The sequence below is a fragment of the Neodiprion fabricii genome, chromosome 7, assembly GCF_021155785.1.
Source record: "Neodiprion fabricii isolate iyNeoFabr1 chromosome 7, iyNeoFabr1.1, whole genome shotgun sequence".
Classification (NCBI taxonomy): Eukaryota; Metazoa; Arthropoda; class Insecta; order Hymenoptera; family Diprionidae; genus Neodiprion; species Neodiprion fabricii.
Genome location: NC_060245.1, coordinates 23,481,895 through 23,500,601, shown reverse-complemented (window position 1 = coordinate 23,500,601; position 18,707 = coordinate 23,481,895). Strand labels below are relative to the sequence as shown.

Below are 18,707 nucleotides of genomic sequence, written 5' to 3'. Positions count from 1 at the left end.
TAAAATTTCGGATTTTCAACCAGTCGACTTTTTGGTCTTCCGGGATTTTCACCCCCAACCGAAAAACCTCACAGGCTTGCAAAGTATAAGCCTACACACTAAACTACCCTAAATGTAATCTATGGCCGTGTATAATTGCGTATAACGGGGTAGTTTTATCCCCATGCGTTTGACTCGCGTTTCCAGCTGTCTTTCCTCATTACAACAAAATTGCGGTGTTGTAAGAGAAAAGACCGGAGAGGAACGAGGGGAGAAGAAACGTTTCCGTGTACAAAAGGATATGGAAAAAAAACACAGGATAACAAGTACGACAAAATGAAGAAAAGGGAAAAAGAACCGCGTATAATATAACGAATGAAAGCGATGAGCAAAGAAACGGTATCAGAAACAAAAACGAAAAAAGCAAACACAAAAACGAAAAAAAGAAAACAATATCTGGAAAAAAAACCCATACAATATAGGAAGGTAAAAATCGGGATACACAAAGGATAAACAAAGGGAACAAACAAACCAAGGTATACATCTATAACACGTAGGTATACGGAAAAAGAAGACGAGTATAAGGAGGGAGAGAATTATTGTGTATACGAGAATCGCGCCCATCCGACGTTAACTTCAGGGCCGTATCTACAGGCATGCAAAGGGGGAAACGATTCTCTGCACAAGGATGCAAGGAGGGTTGGGTAAAAAGGAAGGGAAGTAGGTGGGACCCTTTATAAAGCCGCGCGGTAGTCGGAGTCACGTATAAGCAGTGACTCAAAACCTCCCCCCACCCCCCTGTATACTCGTTCCTCGTTGTTCCTCCAACCCCTGAATCCCCGTCCGAGAATCCACCTCGAGTAGCAATCTGTTATTAAAATCAGCAACGAGAAAAATCCGTGCCGTATCTCCCCGCCTCCTCCTCCCCCTCACTTCGGCCTCGACGCCGTCTCCATTCCCGTATACGTTTGCATACATACATAAATACCTATAACGCATTCGTACATATTGTGTTGTACATAGGTGCGGAGGTATGTATATTTTACATTACATACACGCACACATATAATATATATGATCGCTAAACACGTGGCGTGATGAGGCAAAAATTAACCCTCGTTCGAGCGCATGTTTTTGATTGCGAGTATTGTTATCTATGCATATGCGATATGTAGGGTGGTTGTACGGGGCGGGATTGAAATTCCTAATTTGAAAAGTTCCGAAAGAGCGAGGTTCAGTTTGTGTAAGGAAATCATACTTTGACGAAACATCAAAGTTTCGAAAGTTAGAAAATTAGAAAATATTGAAATGTGAAACATCGACATTCCGAATGATCCAGGATTTTTAGTTATCTTTCTTTGTTTTGGATTTTAGATATGTTTACGTTCGGAATCCTGGTCGTTCCGATTTTCGTTTTTTTGTTTTTTTTCCTATTTTTTACAACCACTCGTCGAGTAAACTACACCCTGTGAGTTACATATATTAATTTTTGGAATTTTATTCTATCGAAACTTGGATTTTCCGAATCATGCGTTTCGTAACTTTGAGCCGTCGGCTTTGCGACCATTCGAAACTTTGTCGTTTCTTCAAAGTTTGATTTCCTTACTTCAAGTCTCGCCACCAAATAATTCGCCCCGGTTATACACGTACGTGTGTGTAATTATATTGAAATAACTCTACACGCATACATATTTGAGTATTGAAACGGGACAATGTTCAAAAAGAATAGAAATTACGCCCGACTATCTTGCAAACCACACACGGAGGGCCTTTCCTTTTCTCTTCCACGCAATTTTTGATTTTTTTTTCTCTTCTTCTTCTTCCCCTTCTTCTTTTTCTTTTTTTTTTTTTTTTTTCTTGCTAATCCACGTCGCGACTCGACATTCTTTACGCAAACGCGGGAGAGAGCCGCGCTCCTCTCCTATCTTCGGGCTTCATCTGCAGTCTCATCTTCTCCTCGCCCTCCACCCCCACCCCCCTGGCACTTATGCCGCCGTGCCACCTGACTCTGCCGTGCCACCCCCGAAACAGCCCGCTCTGTCAGCCCGTAAAACCACCACCACCCCCCCTATGCTACCTACGGAACATAACACACGTTCACCCTCGCGTTAAACTGTTCAACTGTAAAACTGTGCAAAAAGTGTAAAATAAAATAAACGTTTACTCCAAAGCGGCGTGTTGTTATTATGAAAAACCACCTAAACGCCGGAGCGCGTCGAGCTTATATTGCCGCGGTGTAATCTTGATGCGCGGATATGTGTAATATGTATGCATAAAAAATAATAATGTATGCACCGATGCTGAGAAGAGAGAGAGAGAGAGAGAGAGAGAAAAAAAAGAAAAGAAAACGAAAAAACGTTCAACGTTCACGTTCCTCGAGACACGAATTGTAGATCGAGAGATTAAAAATTTTCGCAAATAATCACGATCCTTGGAAAATTGGAGCTTCGGTAGAAAACGAAATTATTAAAATCGTACCGCTGTATAAATTATACACTGATATTACAGATTGACTTTTTTTAATTATCATTATACCGTGAATATGATTTATTATTCAAGCATTTGAAAGAAAAAAAAAAAAAAAAAGAAAGTAGAGCAGGTACGTGGAATATCTGTATTATTTTTGCGTCAAAAATTTTCGGTTCGCGAAACTGCTCGTGCTTTCATATATATGTAATTCATGTGATATGAGAGAGAGAGAGAAAATCAACTCTAACAATGTAACGCACACGTGCAAAGGAAAAACAAGCACGGTTCGAGCAAGGTAAAAAAAAAAAGAGAAAAAAAAGAAAGTAAAATGCTGAAAAATAACAAAAAATGAAAAATTCGTTTCGCGCGGTGATTCGCCGGAGTTATTATACGCAGCGTTTGTGCAGCAGGCCGCAACGCGGAGACTTTGACGAGGGATTTATAATAATTGGTGGGACAATACGGTGGCGAGATCGGGGATGGAGGGATGGAGGGAGGATATTCGAGGCAACTCGAGATTTTTTTCCTCTAATCTTTTTTTCTTCCCGTTTCCTCTAATTTTTTCCCTCTGATCTCTCTCTCTCTCTCTCTCTCTCTCTCTCTCTCTCTCTCTCTCTCTCTCTCTCTCTCTCTCTCTCGCCCTCTCTCCGTTTCTCCTCTTCTTTCAACCCTCGGCGTAAAGTTGTATCGTCATCGAGGTGGCGCGGCGAGGAGATTCGAGGGTCGGGGGTGAAACCCCTCGCAGCAAAAGCGGGGACTGCTGGGAGTAATCTGTCGTCGCGTTTAACTAATCTACGTCAACCTTGCACGTAAAGGCATAAAACACGGCTCGGGGGCTGAGACGCGTTGCTGCGTTTGGTCCTCTATAGACGCGTGAAGATGAGTAATTCTCATCATCTCGCTCTCGCCCTCTCCCTCTCTCTCTCTCTCTCTCTGTCTCTCTATCTTTCTCGTCGCGACTACCCAGCCCGAAACCTGCAGCACCCTCGACGTTTATAATAATTCGACTTAATTGCCTACTGCAGACGCGTTCGCGCTCTAACGCGACGTCGACGATTATAATTGCCGGGATTATCGACCAAATTTATTGTAATATTTATCCGCACGGAGAGGCGGAAGGAAAAGAAGAGGAAGACGAAGAAGTAAAAGGTAAAAACATCCGTCAAGAATATATCTGAAAGTTAAGAATCATTATCAATTGATGACAGTTGCAGGGGTTTTTTCAAAAACTCGAGGCTTCGAACACTGCCACCGAAATTTCCTCCATTTCCGGTTGTTTTGTCTGCTTGTAGTGAGCAATTAACGCAACATATACGCATCAACGCGTACACGAGTAACATAAACACAACAGTGTATCAACCCTCCGTACCCACTGTGTACACTTTAGTGCTTAGCGGATATTGCAAAGCTCTCGTTGTAGCTGACTTTAAGAATTTTTCTCCGAGAATCAGCTGAAAATTTCGACCCAAACCCTGCTGGAGTATGAAATACACATATTTTTCTGCATTGGAGAATTTTTTTTTTTTGAATATTTTGATCGAGGTTCCCTCTATTTTGCAATTTTCCAATTCTGATAACAGATTCATTATCAGTGACCTCAAAACCCCCGAGTAACAAGTTTCAAAAGACTTATTCTTCGCTTCTTGATTTTTTGCTAGAAGAGTGTTGACGCCTAGTCGTAATGTAATTATCGGAATTTGAAACCAGCACTTTCAATCCCTTGTTTTGAATTTTTTAATTCTGCTTTCAAATTTGGATTCAGTGACCCACAAAATGGTAATGTAGCAATTTCCGTCGAAATCCGTCGAAGAATATCAGAGTTATTTAAAAATTTACATATGTGATTCGTTACGAGTTTTGGCACTTTTTTATCCTGTACATGTATGATCCATTAACAGTCAACCAGTTGAGAGGAACATCGAGAATGAGGGTTGACGGAGTCTCATAAACGCAAATTAGTAATTTGCCTGTTTTAACCCTTTGAATCATAGTAGTACCTAAGTATTTTTACCATCCATTTTATATCGATTTTTTGTATATTTATAGACAACTTTGAAAACTTATTACTTTGCAGTTTTTTCGCTATTTTTGATAGTATACTAATAGGTTTTTAATACTCGAGAGGAGTAATTATTACGATATAATGTAAATTATTATTATTGGAAACAAATTGATTGAAAAACAACGTCAAAATAGAAGGAATAATTCATTTCCGAGACGTTTTACATAAATTATAAGTTTTTGGGCTCGCTAATTACGAATCTGAAATCGGATTTACAATATTTAAGATGACGGATCAAATATGGCGGACAAAAATTTCAAATTCGATCGAATCCGGAAAAAAAACTCTGTTCAGGGATTTTTGGGGTCGTTGATGACGAATTTGAAATCAGGTTTTGAAAATTCAGTACGGCAAATCCAATCAGTGACCCCTCAAACCCGTGCATAGAGTTTTTTAACCCTATTCGGTCAAATGTGAAATTTGCGTCCGCCATATTGGAATTTTTGAAATCAGACCCTGAAAATCGTTGAATACTATCTTTCAATAAAATTTGACTCGGAACAATAACGTGTGACTCAAAGGGTTAATAACAAGAAAACAAGTCAAGACACCGGTCAAGGGGTATTTAGGGCGAATCGGGAAATCCAAGGAGGCGAAGCCGAGCGTTTCATCTTCAAGATCACGTATACGTCGCGGTCGTGACAGGACCACCCGAGTGGTTTCGGTTTTCTCGCAACGTCAGCGGAGATACCCAACCCCGTTACGTATATCCACGTCGAATAGAAGGAAAATATCGACGATCTAGGTACGCCGGACCTCATCCGGTACGTATCTACTGCGACAGCAAAAGAAAGAAGAGACGGAAACGTAAACGTAAGAAAATGAACAAGACGGACGGGGGCCGAGGAAACAGACTGATTTTATTCACGCAGTGGCAGACCAGCTGCGTGACTGGAAGCACAAAAAATCTCTCCGAATCAGTCCGCGTAATCAGTATTTTTGAAAATCCCTGTCGGGCTAGAAGTCGGTGTCCTTATCGCAACGAAACGTTGAATAAAAATTTAATCTTTTCAAAGTTCAGAACGATTTTGGAAATCATTTCCACCTTCTCCTCTGGTATAATCTGTATAGTATAGTTTCCTGAATTTCACACAATTCCAAAGCTGCGAAACGACCATGACTGTGTCCTGAATCTTTCATTATTGAACAATTTTAGCTCATCAACTGATTGAAACATTCGCAATGAAATCTATTGCATATCTTATGAAATTTTTTGAAATTTTTTAAAGAGTTGTAAATGGGGAAAAAGGAGCCCGAGACGAAGGGTTAAGCGAGGATCGAATTGAGATCCCGAAGAGTTTTCATCAGCAATTTTGCGCCGCAATGCAATCGCCGTGGTTTTAGGAAAACCCGGGATGAGAAATGACGAGGAAAACACTTGTGCAAAGTGGTTGGCACAGTATTTAGGAGAGTTTCGCCGTGTGTAACAATAACAATGACAACAATAACAGCAAGAACCGGGCTCAGTGCACTGCGGTGGCACAGTGAAAACGGTAATGGTCTGTTGCGGCTATCCTGAGCTCACTTTTACGCTCCGCTTTGCCCCGACCGACCCTGACTCTCCTCTCCTCTCCTCTCTTTTTCGTTTGTTCTGCCGGTGCGTGAGCGAAACGAAAGAGAAGGAGAGAGAGAGAGGATGATAAAGGGGGAAAAAGCAACAGAGCAGCATGAAAAAAGCGGAATAAAAGGAAAAGCGAGCAGAAACTCGGAGACTCGACTCACAAAGCCAGCTTTGCTACCGGCCGCCGCCTTTCTCCATTATTAAATTGTGTGTGTATTCTCGGTGGTGGTTCCTCACTGTATAGACACCGACTTTACCCACCTGCACCACTAGTCGAATCTTATTTGTTATATCCAGGATGCAATGCACTTGGTACCTGTTTCATTGGCGTCAGGGGTTTTCTCGTCGCTGCTGGGAATACGCGTTCGAGATGAGAGAAAATGAAATGAAAAAGAACGACAGAAATTTCTGAGGAAATTTGAAAATCAGGTGACGACCTAGGCTTACGCGCGCAATATGTGATGTTGCGTAAGAGATGTTCGTTTTCTTTACATTCAAAATGCGATCGACCTTGAAGGGTTATACCTAGCCAGGAGGCCGTGAAAAAGCGATTTTTCAAGAATTTTTCATCGAGAGATATTTCAATTTGTTATTATAAAAATTAATATACATGGTGGGGTAACATTGAACTTCGTTCGGAGATTTTTTATTTGTAAAAAGAAACGAGTCTTTGCAAACGTGCGCGTAACTTGGAGAATATTTCGAGGATCAACGTGAAACTTTCCGTGCACGTACTTGAATAGATGTACATTACGAAAATGAAATAATAAAAACACAATTTCTGAAAAATCCCGACCAAGGACAACTCCTTAAGTGGTCCTTTCGCGTCGAATTAGGAAATACACCATTGGTTTTTAATTGCTTATTTTATTTTTAACGCATTGGTATTTGTTCGAGATAATCGTTTGTTTGCCATATGGCCAAAGTGTTTCCTAGTTTTTTGTTTTTTTGTTCTTGCCAAATGGATCATGTGTAACCCAAGTTACGTTCAATAAATATTGTAGCGCTACCGCCAAAGGGCTGAAACGTCAACATCTATGGATATTATTTATGATTGAACTCGAATGCCAAAAATAAAAAAAAAAATCTCTCGAATCCAATAATCCTTTATCATTTTGCCACTCACAGTCTACTGATACTTTGATCCTCTTGCTCACTGTTGGTGGAACCCCGTTGCTCGCTATGCAGAGGTAGGCGCCCATGTCTAGCCTCGAGATTCTGGCCATTTCCAAGGTGTCTCCTTCCCATTCGGACACTGGAAGCAAATTCCGAATACGAAATTAGCCCGATGCATCGATTATCTCGCGAAATGGACGAACGGGGTCCCGGATGGCAACCGCTAATTTTCGAACAAGCCCAATTATACGCTACGAATTATACATATTGCACGCGGAACAGTATAACAATTGGCAGGGTTGCGATAAGTGCTGGTAAGGTTAAAGAGATCGACCGAAAAACGACATTTTAACCCTTTCGGTCACGCGATCCAATTCTTGTTTGGAACAGAAGTGCAATTATACGTTTCCCGTGTAATATTTCGACGCTGAATGCGAATCTGCTGTTAAAAATTGAATAAAACTAAAAACAATCCCTAAAATGCGGTGAAAACGTGGCTAACTATCAACTTGTTGTCGACAGTGTTCTTCAATGAGATTTATATGAATATTTATTTTTTGAGACAGTACGGTCTTAGGCCGAGAATAGGTGCGACCCCTGATACTATCTATACGGACCTCTAAGGAAGATGAAAACTACCCCTAAGTATTAGATTTTATAAATCTAATGTTCGTTCTGAGATCTTTTTGTCAACCAATGAATTCTAAGCGTTTTTAGTATACGTTTATTATCAAACTTCTCCGCTAACGAATAACATTCACGAAAATATCTCTTTTTTCCATGTGTTTATTTATAACAATTATGGATTCACAAAAAATTCCAATCATTCCAAAGTTTGATTATTTTTCTCTATGGAATATAAAAGAAATGATAAAAAAAAAATAAAAGTATGGGTTCCACTATAATAGCTTCTGTGATCGAAAGGGTTAATCGAGCGGCGAAGTGAATTTGAGAAGCACCTTCCTTACCGACGAGGTTTTTGCTTATCGATATCTTCGATCCGTCGTCCCGTTTCCAGCGTATGCTTGGCGGTGGACTTCCGGTCGCCTTGCAAGTCAGACTGACGTTGGCACCTTCTCTGACTATGGCGTCCGATGAACTCAAGGAGTCGTCGATGTTCGGTGGTACTGAAAACACACAACCGTACGCGGTGATTAACAAGTTCGATACGTATGCGGCGATCGGACAGCGAAGATTCGTGCGAGAGGGGAAGAGAGTGCAGAGTGGAGGAAAGGCGAGGCAAGCAAGCACAAAGCTCGCCGATTCGCTGTTCCTCGTGCAAATCGATGTCACGCGGGGGAAGAAAGTCAGATCCGAGACCCCGAGAGAGATAAAAAGGTGAAAAAGACAAGGGAGAGGAAAGGGAAATTTCCGTGAGAATCGAATAAAATTACAGAGGTAGAAAGAAAACGGAACGAGGGCCGGGGGAATCACCGATAAGGCGGTGGAAATCCCCGTTAAAAACTCGTAATCACTCGTGATAAGAGCGCCAGGCGTCCGGAAAAAATGTCTTCGATTCCTCCGCGCCCTCCGCGCCCTCGATTCTTCCACAGTGAAACACCGGAGGGTGAGAATGGTAGGGTGAAAATTGCCTTTACGGATGCAGCCGCCCCACTTAAGTCGCGGACAAGAATTCACCCTCCGGAGGGGAAATGTAACCGCTGTTCCGTAACAGCCCCCCGGCTCCTCTTTCCCATCCCTTAAGCCTGCGGGGTCCACTTCGTTATGACAATTACAACCGGGGGTTGGCGGTGCCTGGACTGGAATTGCGCGGTCGTCTTTCGCCTTTGTGGAGCTAATGTGTGAGTAGCCAAAGTATGACTGAAGCTTTTCGTCCTCGGACAAGGATCGCGCGTGTTCGTTCAGTCGGCCGTTTTTGACTTGCCGATTCTCTGTTTTCAGAGAAAAAGGAAATGATGGTAATCATACCGAAAATTAAATGTTGACTTTTCACGAGATCTGTATATTTTCAAGTTTAGATAATCACCTCCGATCATTTTTAGATGTACGCATGTGATACGTTTTTTTGTCCGACGATATCTCGAGAACGAGTTAACGGATTTCAATGATTTTGGTTTCAATCGACGCGGCTTTTCCGAACTTAGAACTGATTAGACTTTGGATTTGATAGTTTCAGCGCTTTTTCAATTATTTAAATAACAAAATTCCTACGATTCAGGATGGATGAATGGATTGAAATGAAAATTGATACAGTGAGGTTTTTTTTTGGGTCGCTAATCATGAACCCAAGGTCAGAGTCCAAAAATTTGTAATTCTGGATCCATTACAATGGTTCAAAATAAAAAAAATCGTCATATTCTCGTGTAATATGGTATCCGAGGGCTTTAAAATAAATTTGCAGTGCTGTGTGAGAACGGTAAGTTCGAGGGTTGGCTGATGGCCAGCCTAAAGCCGTTTGTCCGTTGTTGTTGATAGAGCGGAGAGAATCGCGGCAACTTTTTGGCTGCTTCGTCGTTGATCGCGACGTTTTCGTTTCACAGCTTCATCGCTCCCTGTATAATGCATGGTGTGCATGGCCGTGTAGCGTTCATGGTCTGAGCGTATCGACGCGGAGTACGTACTGCACAGCTGGTTCGAAATTGCACCGACGACTAAAAACCTTTTCCACGGGTCGTCGATGCGGCTGTGTCGCGCACGAGCCTTTCATTTCCATAAACGGGGAAAATCGTCAAGAGCATTTGTTTGTTCGTTCGTTATTCCCGCATGCAACCTCCATTCTGCCTCGACGTTGTTGTGGACGTATAACGTTATATGCTAACACTCAGTGTGCTAACACTCTCTATTTTTTCGTTCTTTGGCGATTTTTTTTTTTACGTCAGTCGTATACCTGCTTCTTTTTTCCGAGGATATAACGCTTCGTCGAATTACGACAGCTTCAATTCCGTATCCACTGGCGTTTCTTCTTCTATTTTTATAAATTACTTTTATCCGTTCTGATACCTGTACCGATTGGTGGGTGGGAGACAATACGTGGAAGGATCAGTTTTTGGAATGGCCGATAATAACGAAAGATGAATTGTTCGAAATAACGATTTTTAAAAGTAGCACCGATTAGTAGTTACTCTAATCAATCAATACCGGAAATTGAGATTTCAAATTTACTTCAGAATTTTTCATACCAAACTGCTGGTCGCAAAAAAAAGCTCACGTCAATAAAAAAAATTTTTTTTAATTTGAATTATCACTGTCTGAAATATTATTTGATATGCTATTTTCGGGGGACCAAATTTTCCTGAAACCTGGTCAAATTCAGGGAAATCCAATCAAACGAATCAAAATTTTTTTACCTTTGTCAACAGTGGGGTTTTCATTACAGCAAAAAATGTGGCACCTCTAGTATTGATATGATATTATGGGCTTGTAACGTGTGGTACGTGCGTTGTACATAGGAAAAATGCATGAGAAATGCATGACAATTCGCAAGCTTTGTAAAGCAGACGGGTATTTTTATTGAATTTAAAATAGTCCATTATGTAACAAGGGAATAAAGTCGACGATTAATCCTCACGACCTCATATTTCCCGCAAATCCGTTAAGACGGAATAATATGCTGCTTTCGTCCCGCTTTTCAGGTTAAAAAAAAGTCAATATTACGGCTGAGTCGTGAGTAAAAAAATTATTTTAAGGTGTCTTGCCCCATGGGAGTATATACGAAATTCGATAATGACCCTGTACTAATGACCACCCTAACGTATACGTAATTTACGCATGTATTTGGATGCGTAGGCGTTACGCCTGCTACCGTTAATGCTCGCGAACCTCGTTGAGTCCTGGGTGCCAAAGGGCACCTTTGCCTTATCCGCATAGTCGCGATACGGAAGGATATGCGAGTCCTGCTCGATGCCCATACGCACCTTTATACATGCGTTATTATACGCGGATAGCGTTCCACGGTCTCTACATATTCATACGTGTCGGCCCTCTTTAAAATTCAACCACCGACAGCGAAGCTGCCTGCGATACGTTGAACTGGGAGTGAACGAGCCGACCTCCTCCATCCCACAACATCCCATCCCATCCCATCTCATCCCCCACTTGTTGTGTTTGCTCTCTAACTGAACGGTGCTTCCGTGTGTAATGTGTCTCTACTCTGTACCGTAGGTGTAGGCGTTGTCTACGTCCATCTGTGAGTGCATTATTATACGCGTATGGGTTGTAACCCGTATAATAATGTCGAACAAGCGAATATAGTGGATGAGAAAGACTGGCGTCGGAGCTTTGTTATTTCTAAAAGTTTTTTTTCTTTCTTTTCCCCCAAGCAGCAAGACGAGGCAACGATAGAGTGTTATTCAACTTTCTCAGGAATGCTATATTATAGCAATAAAAGTTTTGATTTAGGGAAAACATTGTACACGTAATATCGTAGATAGGACGTCAGCGAATCTAAACACCATACGGCAGATATGAGACAGTGATATATCATTTTTGAAACGGAAAACCGTGTCACGGTTGAAATAAAAATCTTTTCAACAGCCAAATCTCCGAGGGATTTGCGTGAATTTAGTGAAATTGAATCATACAGGAAACTGAGACGCGACGGGACCTATCATTCGGATAAAAGTTGCCGATCCCTCCAGCGAAACCGGAAAAGGAGAGCGGTTTATTATATATTCGTTAAGGAGGGGGAGGTATAGCTTATGCCTATTTTTAGGAGTTTTTTTTTTTAAAGAAAATGAAAATGTAGAGCAATTTGATTTTGGAGACTTTATTATTTATAGTTTCAAGAACATTTTAGAATGTTTTCATTGAAATTAATAACAAAATGGCGTCATGGCGCATGCAAGTAACGAACGACTCCGAACTCAAGGGCTTTTGCGATAGCCCATCTCCTGACGTCACTATCCAACTTGTAACAGTTAGGCACAATTTTTTGAGTTAAAAACATCTTTTCGGGTTAGAGTTTGCCAATATATGCAATTAGGAACAAAAACTTTTTGAGCTAGAATCGATAAACAAGTTTTAAATATTGCGTCATCGTGATATCAGACATGAGATCAGATTTCAGAAAATTCTGCTCAAAGTGCTTTCATTTTCTTTAAAGAAAAACATCTCCCAAATATAGGTATGATATCAGACCTCCCTTAAATACGCATCCCTGTATCTAGCGTATATGGTATACATCGTGTATAAATGCATATTTACAACTGTTTCTATGTGGCGAATACATATACATACAACTCTATGTATACATGGATCGTTACGCTGCAGGCTGGTGCGGATGATGCATTATTCAGACATGGACGGCCACCGCGTGTTGTGGCGCGTTAACTTGTCCTAAACTCTGGTATACAAGCGAAAGGTGGCCTCTGGGTTCGGGATAGACGACGCGGGGGAGGATCGAGGATCGGCGGGGTCGCGGATGAGATTTCGGACCGAAAGCTGAGTCGAATCTCGCCCCCCGCCGAGCTGGAGATAGACGAGTTATTGCGCCGCATACCATGCGGAGGGATTTCCGCAGCGTTTATTTTTTCTCTTTTTTCTATTTTCTTTTTCATTTTCATTCTCCGTCACTCTCTCTCGCTCCCGTGTTTTCTCTCTTCAGTTTTCATCTACTTTATCCTATCCTTCGTTCGTTCGTTCGTTCCGTCGTTCCGCGTTTCGTACTTTCTTTTTTTTTTTTATTTTATTCCCTCCTCCCCTCTTCTTATTCCGAATCACTCGTTGAATAGCATCTCTGAATCGTAATTGGCCACTTGACGTCGTGAATAGGGAAAAGAGGGTGAAAGGAAGGAAGGCAGGCAGAACTGGGATGGAAGACGGGACGCCGTCGGGGGGACGGGACAGAAGCCAGACCCCACTTTTCGTCACAACTAAGTTCCCTCTGCTACATCCACTCTCGTCTTTCTCTTCCTCTTACTCCCCTGCAACGATGCTTTTCGGTTTCGCTGCAGTGCATCATGAACTCGTTTGTTTGATGCACGGGGTGACAGGGATCCTATCGGTGAACTTGAAAACCACGACGTAAGTTTACCAGTTGTCGACACGTTTAGACCCAATTATTTTCCTTTTTATTTTCCAAACTTATAAATCGATTGCGCAAATTGTCATTTTTTCGATGACTGAAACCAGCTACTACAGGGTTAAACACTACAAGTTTTTTTTTTTTTGGTAATTTTAGAAGCAAGGTTCAAACTGATACAACTAACCAAAAGAAGTCTATAATTGGGACAGGGTCGATAACTGGTACACTTTACCTCGTTGCAGTTCGTCGGGCGAAGAAGACGCCGAAAGAGACTTGTATAATTTTATTCTCAAAGTGGAAAATGTGTACGCCCGTGTATCGGGCAGTGATTTAGAGAACGTGGTTTTGGTACAATCTCATATGGTTATTGTAACGAATGGAGTTGTAAATTTTAAAAGAAGCGATTTCACCCGCGCTCCCGTTTTATGGCGACACTTTACTTATACACCCCGTAGGGTAAATCTGCTTCTGCTGGGTATAAGAAGAGGAGGTGGAAATACTCGCCTCGCGAGTATATCTTCAAGATCGTCTTCATTCGAGTTATTTTTCTTATCCCTCCTCCTGACCTCGCAGACTCCCTCAAAACTCACGCAAGCACACGCCCACCCGCCCACATAAGGACAACGACGAAAAGTCTTGCTGTAATCATTCTTTGATTTCTTTTTTGCTTTACGCTTTGTTTGCCTTTTTGAATAATTCATAGTGTCACGCCCCGGCGCCGCACCGTGTTGCTACTGTACATACAACACAGGCGTCAGGGAAAAAGTGTGTCGATTCCTTCGGTGTTACAGGATACCCGTGTAGGTACCTTATGTACCACAGTAATACATACAATGATGTCTACCGTTGATTTTTCTCTCACGACAGTCTTTACATCGTAAGCTGCAGTCTCACTTTATACTAACAACAACGACAGCACAGGTTCGCAAAATAATATTTTATTTCAGCCGTATGGGATTTTTTTTGGTAAATATTACGATTTCGAGCGTGCTGAATCCGAAAATTACTTCCATTTCCCTGCATCGCGTAAAGTATTTTTGCAAAATACAAGGTATTGGTATTAAAAAAAAACACAACGACAATGAAAAAACGACCATTTTACTACAATGTACTTAAAAATATTTCTTTTAAAATTAAACAAACAATTTCTTTATGAATTTCAATTACCATTCCCTTTTCATTCTTTCTGCCTATGAAACCTTTTCTTTTTCTCTTTGATAACTCTCCGAACACGCTTACGCTTTCAATTTTCTCTTTCCTTGTTTGTATTTATTCTCAAGTCTCACTCTAATACACATCAAATGAAACGCTCCAGATGAAACTTTTTGAGTATTTTGTGCAGGAAAGCCTGAACCACAATTTGCTAATTTCAACGTCAGCAAACGCCTCGCCGATCATCCGATGATGTCACGTCATGGTTCCTACGCCCTACCTTGAATCCGACCATCACCTTTCCATCAGCTCTCTCACCTACGCCTAGCCGTGAGTTATGACGGTTCGGTATTATGTGTCGAGTCCCCGGTGGATCCTCCGCGTCTACGTTATCGTCGCGTCGTGTTGTACAAGGTCGTTTATGTGTACGAAGGTCTGCCCGCGTATTTGTGCCTTTCGCGCTGGTGGGGTGGTGGAGGGAAACAGTCCCGCGGAAACAATTAATCTAGACCTCTGATTACTCCTCCTCCCCACCCAACCCCCTCCCCTCGCCCCTACCACCACTCACGGCTTCCCAACCCTGCAAACCACCCCCACCACCCCCGCCACCGTCGAGATGTCAAAACTCGAGATATTAATATGTTCTCCCGACTGGCAGGGGCACGTACCCTCTTCTGATTAAATTATTGTTGTCTCGTCTTTTGGCCGGCAGATGAGACGCCCGCGTCTTTTGTTCTCCCTCCTCCTCCTTCTCCACCTCCTCCGTTCTACTCCGCGAGTTCCTTCTTCCCCTGCCGATGCCTACCTACCTTTATCTCTCTTCCTCTTCCTCGTCACGTGGGTGTCTCGCTCTGTTTATTTAATGTTACATTTTCTTTTCTTCCTTTGTTTTCTTTCCCTTCGAAATCTGCTACATAGCCGCTGTCTTTCTCACTCTCGTTAAAATTGGATCGTTGCGATTCCATTTTTCTTTTGCGAAACCAAAGCACGCGGGGCGGAAGGGATCTTGATCGGAACGGCGATGAGGAACCATGTATAGGATGTAACTCATTCTTTACTTACCTACGACGTGGAGGTAGCCGAACTGCGTCTTCGCCGTGACCGTGTTTATCTGGCACATGTACCTTCCCATGTCCTCCTGGTGGACGTCGCTTATGTGCAAAAACCAGGTACGGTGTTTGTCGTGCGTTACCGAAATACGCGGGTTCCTCGTTATCACGTGATTGTGCACCGTCAGTATCGCGCTCTGTTCGAAGTGCATCCAAGCAACCTGGAATCATAAGAATACGTGGTGGTACACTTTATATGATCCATGTGAAGGGAACGTGGGATTATACAACATCCCTTTTTCTGATGGGGGGGAGGGAGGGGTGAGTGAAATGGTCGAAAAACCCCTTGAATTACAGCGAGGAAAAATGTCTTTTCTCAAGAGACGAAATATCTTCCGAAGAAAATAATGGCGCCGAGAGTTGACTCGGGTTTGAAGAGATCACGGTTTCGAGATCACAGGAACGTGTAGCTTACCGCTGATATCCTATAAGATGGTATGATTGAGGTGCAAGTGAAAAAAGGAACGTGTTAGATGGAAGAAAGGACGGAGGAAGGGATGGAGGTGGATGGTCGTTCGAAGCGATTTCTCTATACCCCTAAGTAAGATTAAGAGATTGGCTGGCCGGATGAGGCGTTGCGTTCCGTTTCGCGGATAGACGGGGGGGTTAAACTTTTCGGACTCAGCAGGGGCGTCGGGATCACGGCAGAGGGATGGGAAATACTGCCGAGTATATATCGTGGCCAAAAAGTGTTTGGTAGAAGTTTGAGAATTCAGGACGACTGCAGGATACGGAATACTCGAGCTATGAAATATTTATGTTTTCCTGTTTCAAAGGAGAGTTCCTGATCTCGTTCGCCAAGCAACGCCAGCGGCGGCGGCGGCGGCAGCGGCAGCGGCGGCAAAAGTCCCCGGAGAAATACGGTTAGGGGGCGGAGGGGGGGGGGGGGGGAGGGTTGCAAGAGAAACGGAGATATCGAGAACTGGATAGAGAAGAAGAAGAGAGAAGAAGCAGGGATGGAGAATCTCCGGCTCTTCGTTCGCGGTCACGACTGACTTCTGCGCTTTGTATATATGAACAAGTAAAGAGGGAACGAGAAAGGGATGAAAACTGGGTGCAAAACGTACCTATATACCAGCTGTAAGGGGGATGAACTTAGATGCGGGAAAAGTGGCGGTGCAGGGTCGATGCACCCGGTTCAACGGGGGCATCAGAGTAAATTATCGGACAAGATCTGTGCGGTGGTGCAGCCACGGCACCCACCGAGGCTTAGGGGTTGTTTCCGCGTTCCTATGGGGGTGAGGGGGTGTATTTCTGCGCGTGCATCGCGCGGTAAGGTAAAGCAAGAGGTATAACGCTCTCTTCTATAATTCGGCTGCAGCAGTGCCCTGATGGAAGGGGGTTGCAAGGAGGGGCTAAACTGGGCCATAGACCACCCCCCGCGGCATTGATTCTTCGGCCCCGCGGAGAGTTACAGTTTTGTTTACTACGAAGACCGGGCGGCCGAACGAGAGAAGAACCTCGGGGAGAAACTCGGGGGTGGAGGAGGAACGTCGCCGGCCAGTCTAGCTCCGGGATGCGAGAAGGTTGCGGCTCGGTATCGCGTCGCCACGCGTTTCACCCCTCCCCCCCTCCCTCACATATGCCTGACGGGATAGGCGGGCGTGTTCCTCCACTACCGCACACGAATCCCCTTGGAGAGGAAACCGGGGGTGGGATTGCCGGGTTAAACGCGTTACACCACTTAGTCCTGTCGGGCTGTCGCGTTTCGCCCCCGTTGCTTGTTCCTCCCTCCCTGCACTTCCATCTTTCTCTGTCTATTTTCATCTCTCTCTCTCGCCCGGCAGTCGTTCGATTTTCTCGGTTAAGTTCCCGCTGCGTTACTGTCTTTCTTCTTTTCATTTTTGTTTTCCACTTTTTTTTTGGCCCCCTTTTTCGTAAGATGTTTTCACGAAATATACAGTCCTTGTATGGTGTGACGGATAGATCGTTTTCCGAATTCAACCCTGTACGTGCAACGTTTCAAAATCGCGTCGAGTGACTGATGTATTTTTCAGTTCAAAGTATATGTTTCAGGTCAAAAAAAAGCAAACAAAAAACAAATCTACCTCATCAGCACCTACTCTGAAATTTCGAAAACACACCCCACCGCTCACAATCAGGCTACATTCAAAGCTCGTCTCCCTGATCGTAACGCATGTGTAATTAGGGGTAGTTTGGATCGCGACAAGACAGGATTAATTGATGTGGAGGGTTGAGGTTATGTTATCGTTGTTCTTGCCCTTTTAGGCAGACCGTTTTCTTCGTGTTTCGCCGTCATCGGGATCCTGAAACCAGGTCCCGTGTAACACTGTCCTCGGTTCCTCTCCCACTAGTCAACATGTTTTTACACCCCGAGTGCCTAGCGACGATGTCGGCGGGAAGGGGGGAGGGAGGGGGCAGACCTGCAAACAAGCTGATTTAATTTAAAAATCATTCGCTAAGTGCTTCGCCATCCCTGAAGTCTCATCCCCACCACCACCCCCTCTCCCCATCCTCTGGCCGCTTTCTCCTCGGGGAAAATTCACAAATACATCCTTACGGCGGAGTACGCTGACACATATGTGCGTCTGTGTGTGTGTGTATACGTATACGGACCTGAATTTATCTCTTTATCTTTCTCCCTGACGAGAACAAACACCGCCTAACTACCCTCCCGACTTTTTATACGACCGAAATACCTACCTGACAAACTTGTTACCGGGATTAATTATTTTTTATATCACCGTGTACGTATCTATATTGCGTATACTGTACATACGTTACATACGTATACTATACGTATCGTCTCTTTGTCGCAAATTGCGATGCAACGGATTTCACACGATTTATGCACGCGTAGGTACATACGATTCCTATATGTAACGTCGTGTACATGTACGTTGACTTGATTTATATTCACTAATTCTTTTTTTCCTTTTTTTCATTTATTCATTTTTTTTTTTTTTTTCTTATTACTCTTATTTTATTCAAGTTTTGCTTCAATTCGTCCCTCGCATTTTTCATTTCCTTCGGCGAATATATCCGCGTGTAGCCGCGTATCCCGATTCTCGTATTCAGCGGGACGCCGGGATCCTCCGGGCAGCGAAGGATTTCAACTGAGAACAATCCCGCCATTAAACCCCGGCTCTCTATTATATCTCTGAGCATCAATTGACGCTGCGGGGGCGTTGAGCCACCACTGCTGTCAAAGGGCCGATTCGTTAACCAATTTACCGGCTATCCACCCTTTGACTTCCTTCAAGGAAGGATTCGCGCACGGCTTACAAAGGTCTCAAAGGCTGGAGCAGGGTCCAA

At 43.3% G+C, this 18,707-nt stretch overlaps 2 protein-coding genes across 3 annotated transcripts in view; one reads left to right on the top strand and one right to left on the bottom strand.

Annotated features, from left to right (window-relative positions):
• The window catches only part of LOC124187186, a 156,501-nt gene that overhangs the window by 53,828 nt on the left and 83,966 nt on the right, over positions 1-18,707 (top strand). The window lies entirely within an intron of this gene.
• The window catches only part of LOC124187184 (neurotrimin-like), a 113,940-nt gene that overhangs the window by 42,000 nt on the left and 53,233 nt on the right, over positions 1-18,707 (bottom strand). Inside the window, exons 3-5 of one of the 2 annotated variants that reach the window (XM_046579524.1) lie at positions 15,385-15,592; positions 8,147-8,314; positions 7,198-7,326 (exon numbers count right to left, since the gene is read on the bottom strand). In XM_046579524.1, the coding sequence (XP_046435480.1) occupies positions 7,198-7,326; positions 8,147-8,314; positions 15,385-15,592 (505 nt within the window). The remainder of the gene's footprint in view (positions 1-7,197; positions 7,327-8,146; positions 8,315-15,384; positions 15,593-18,707) is intronic. The other variant, XM_046579525.1, reaches the window with a different exon arrangement.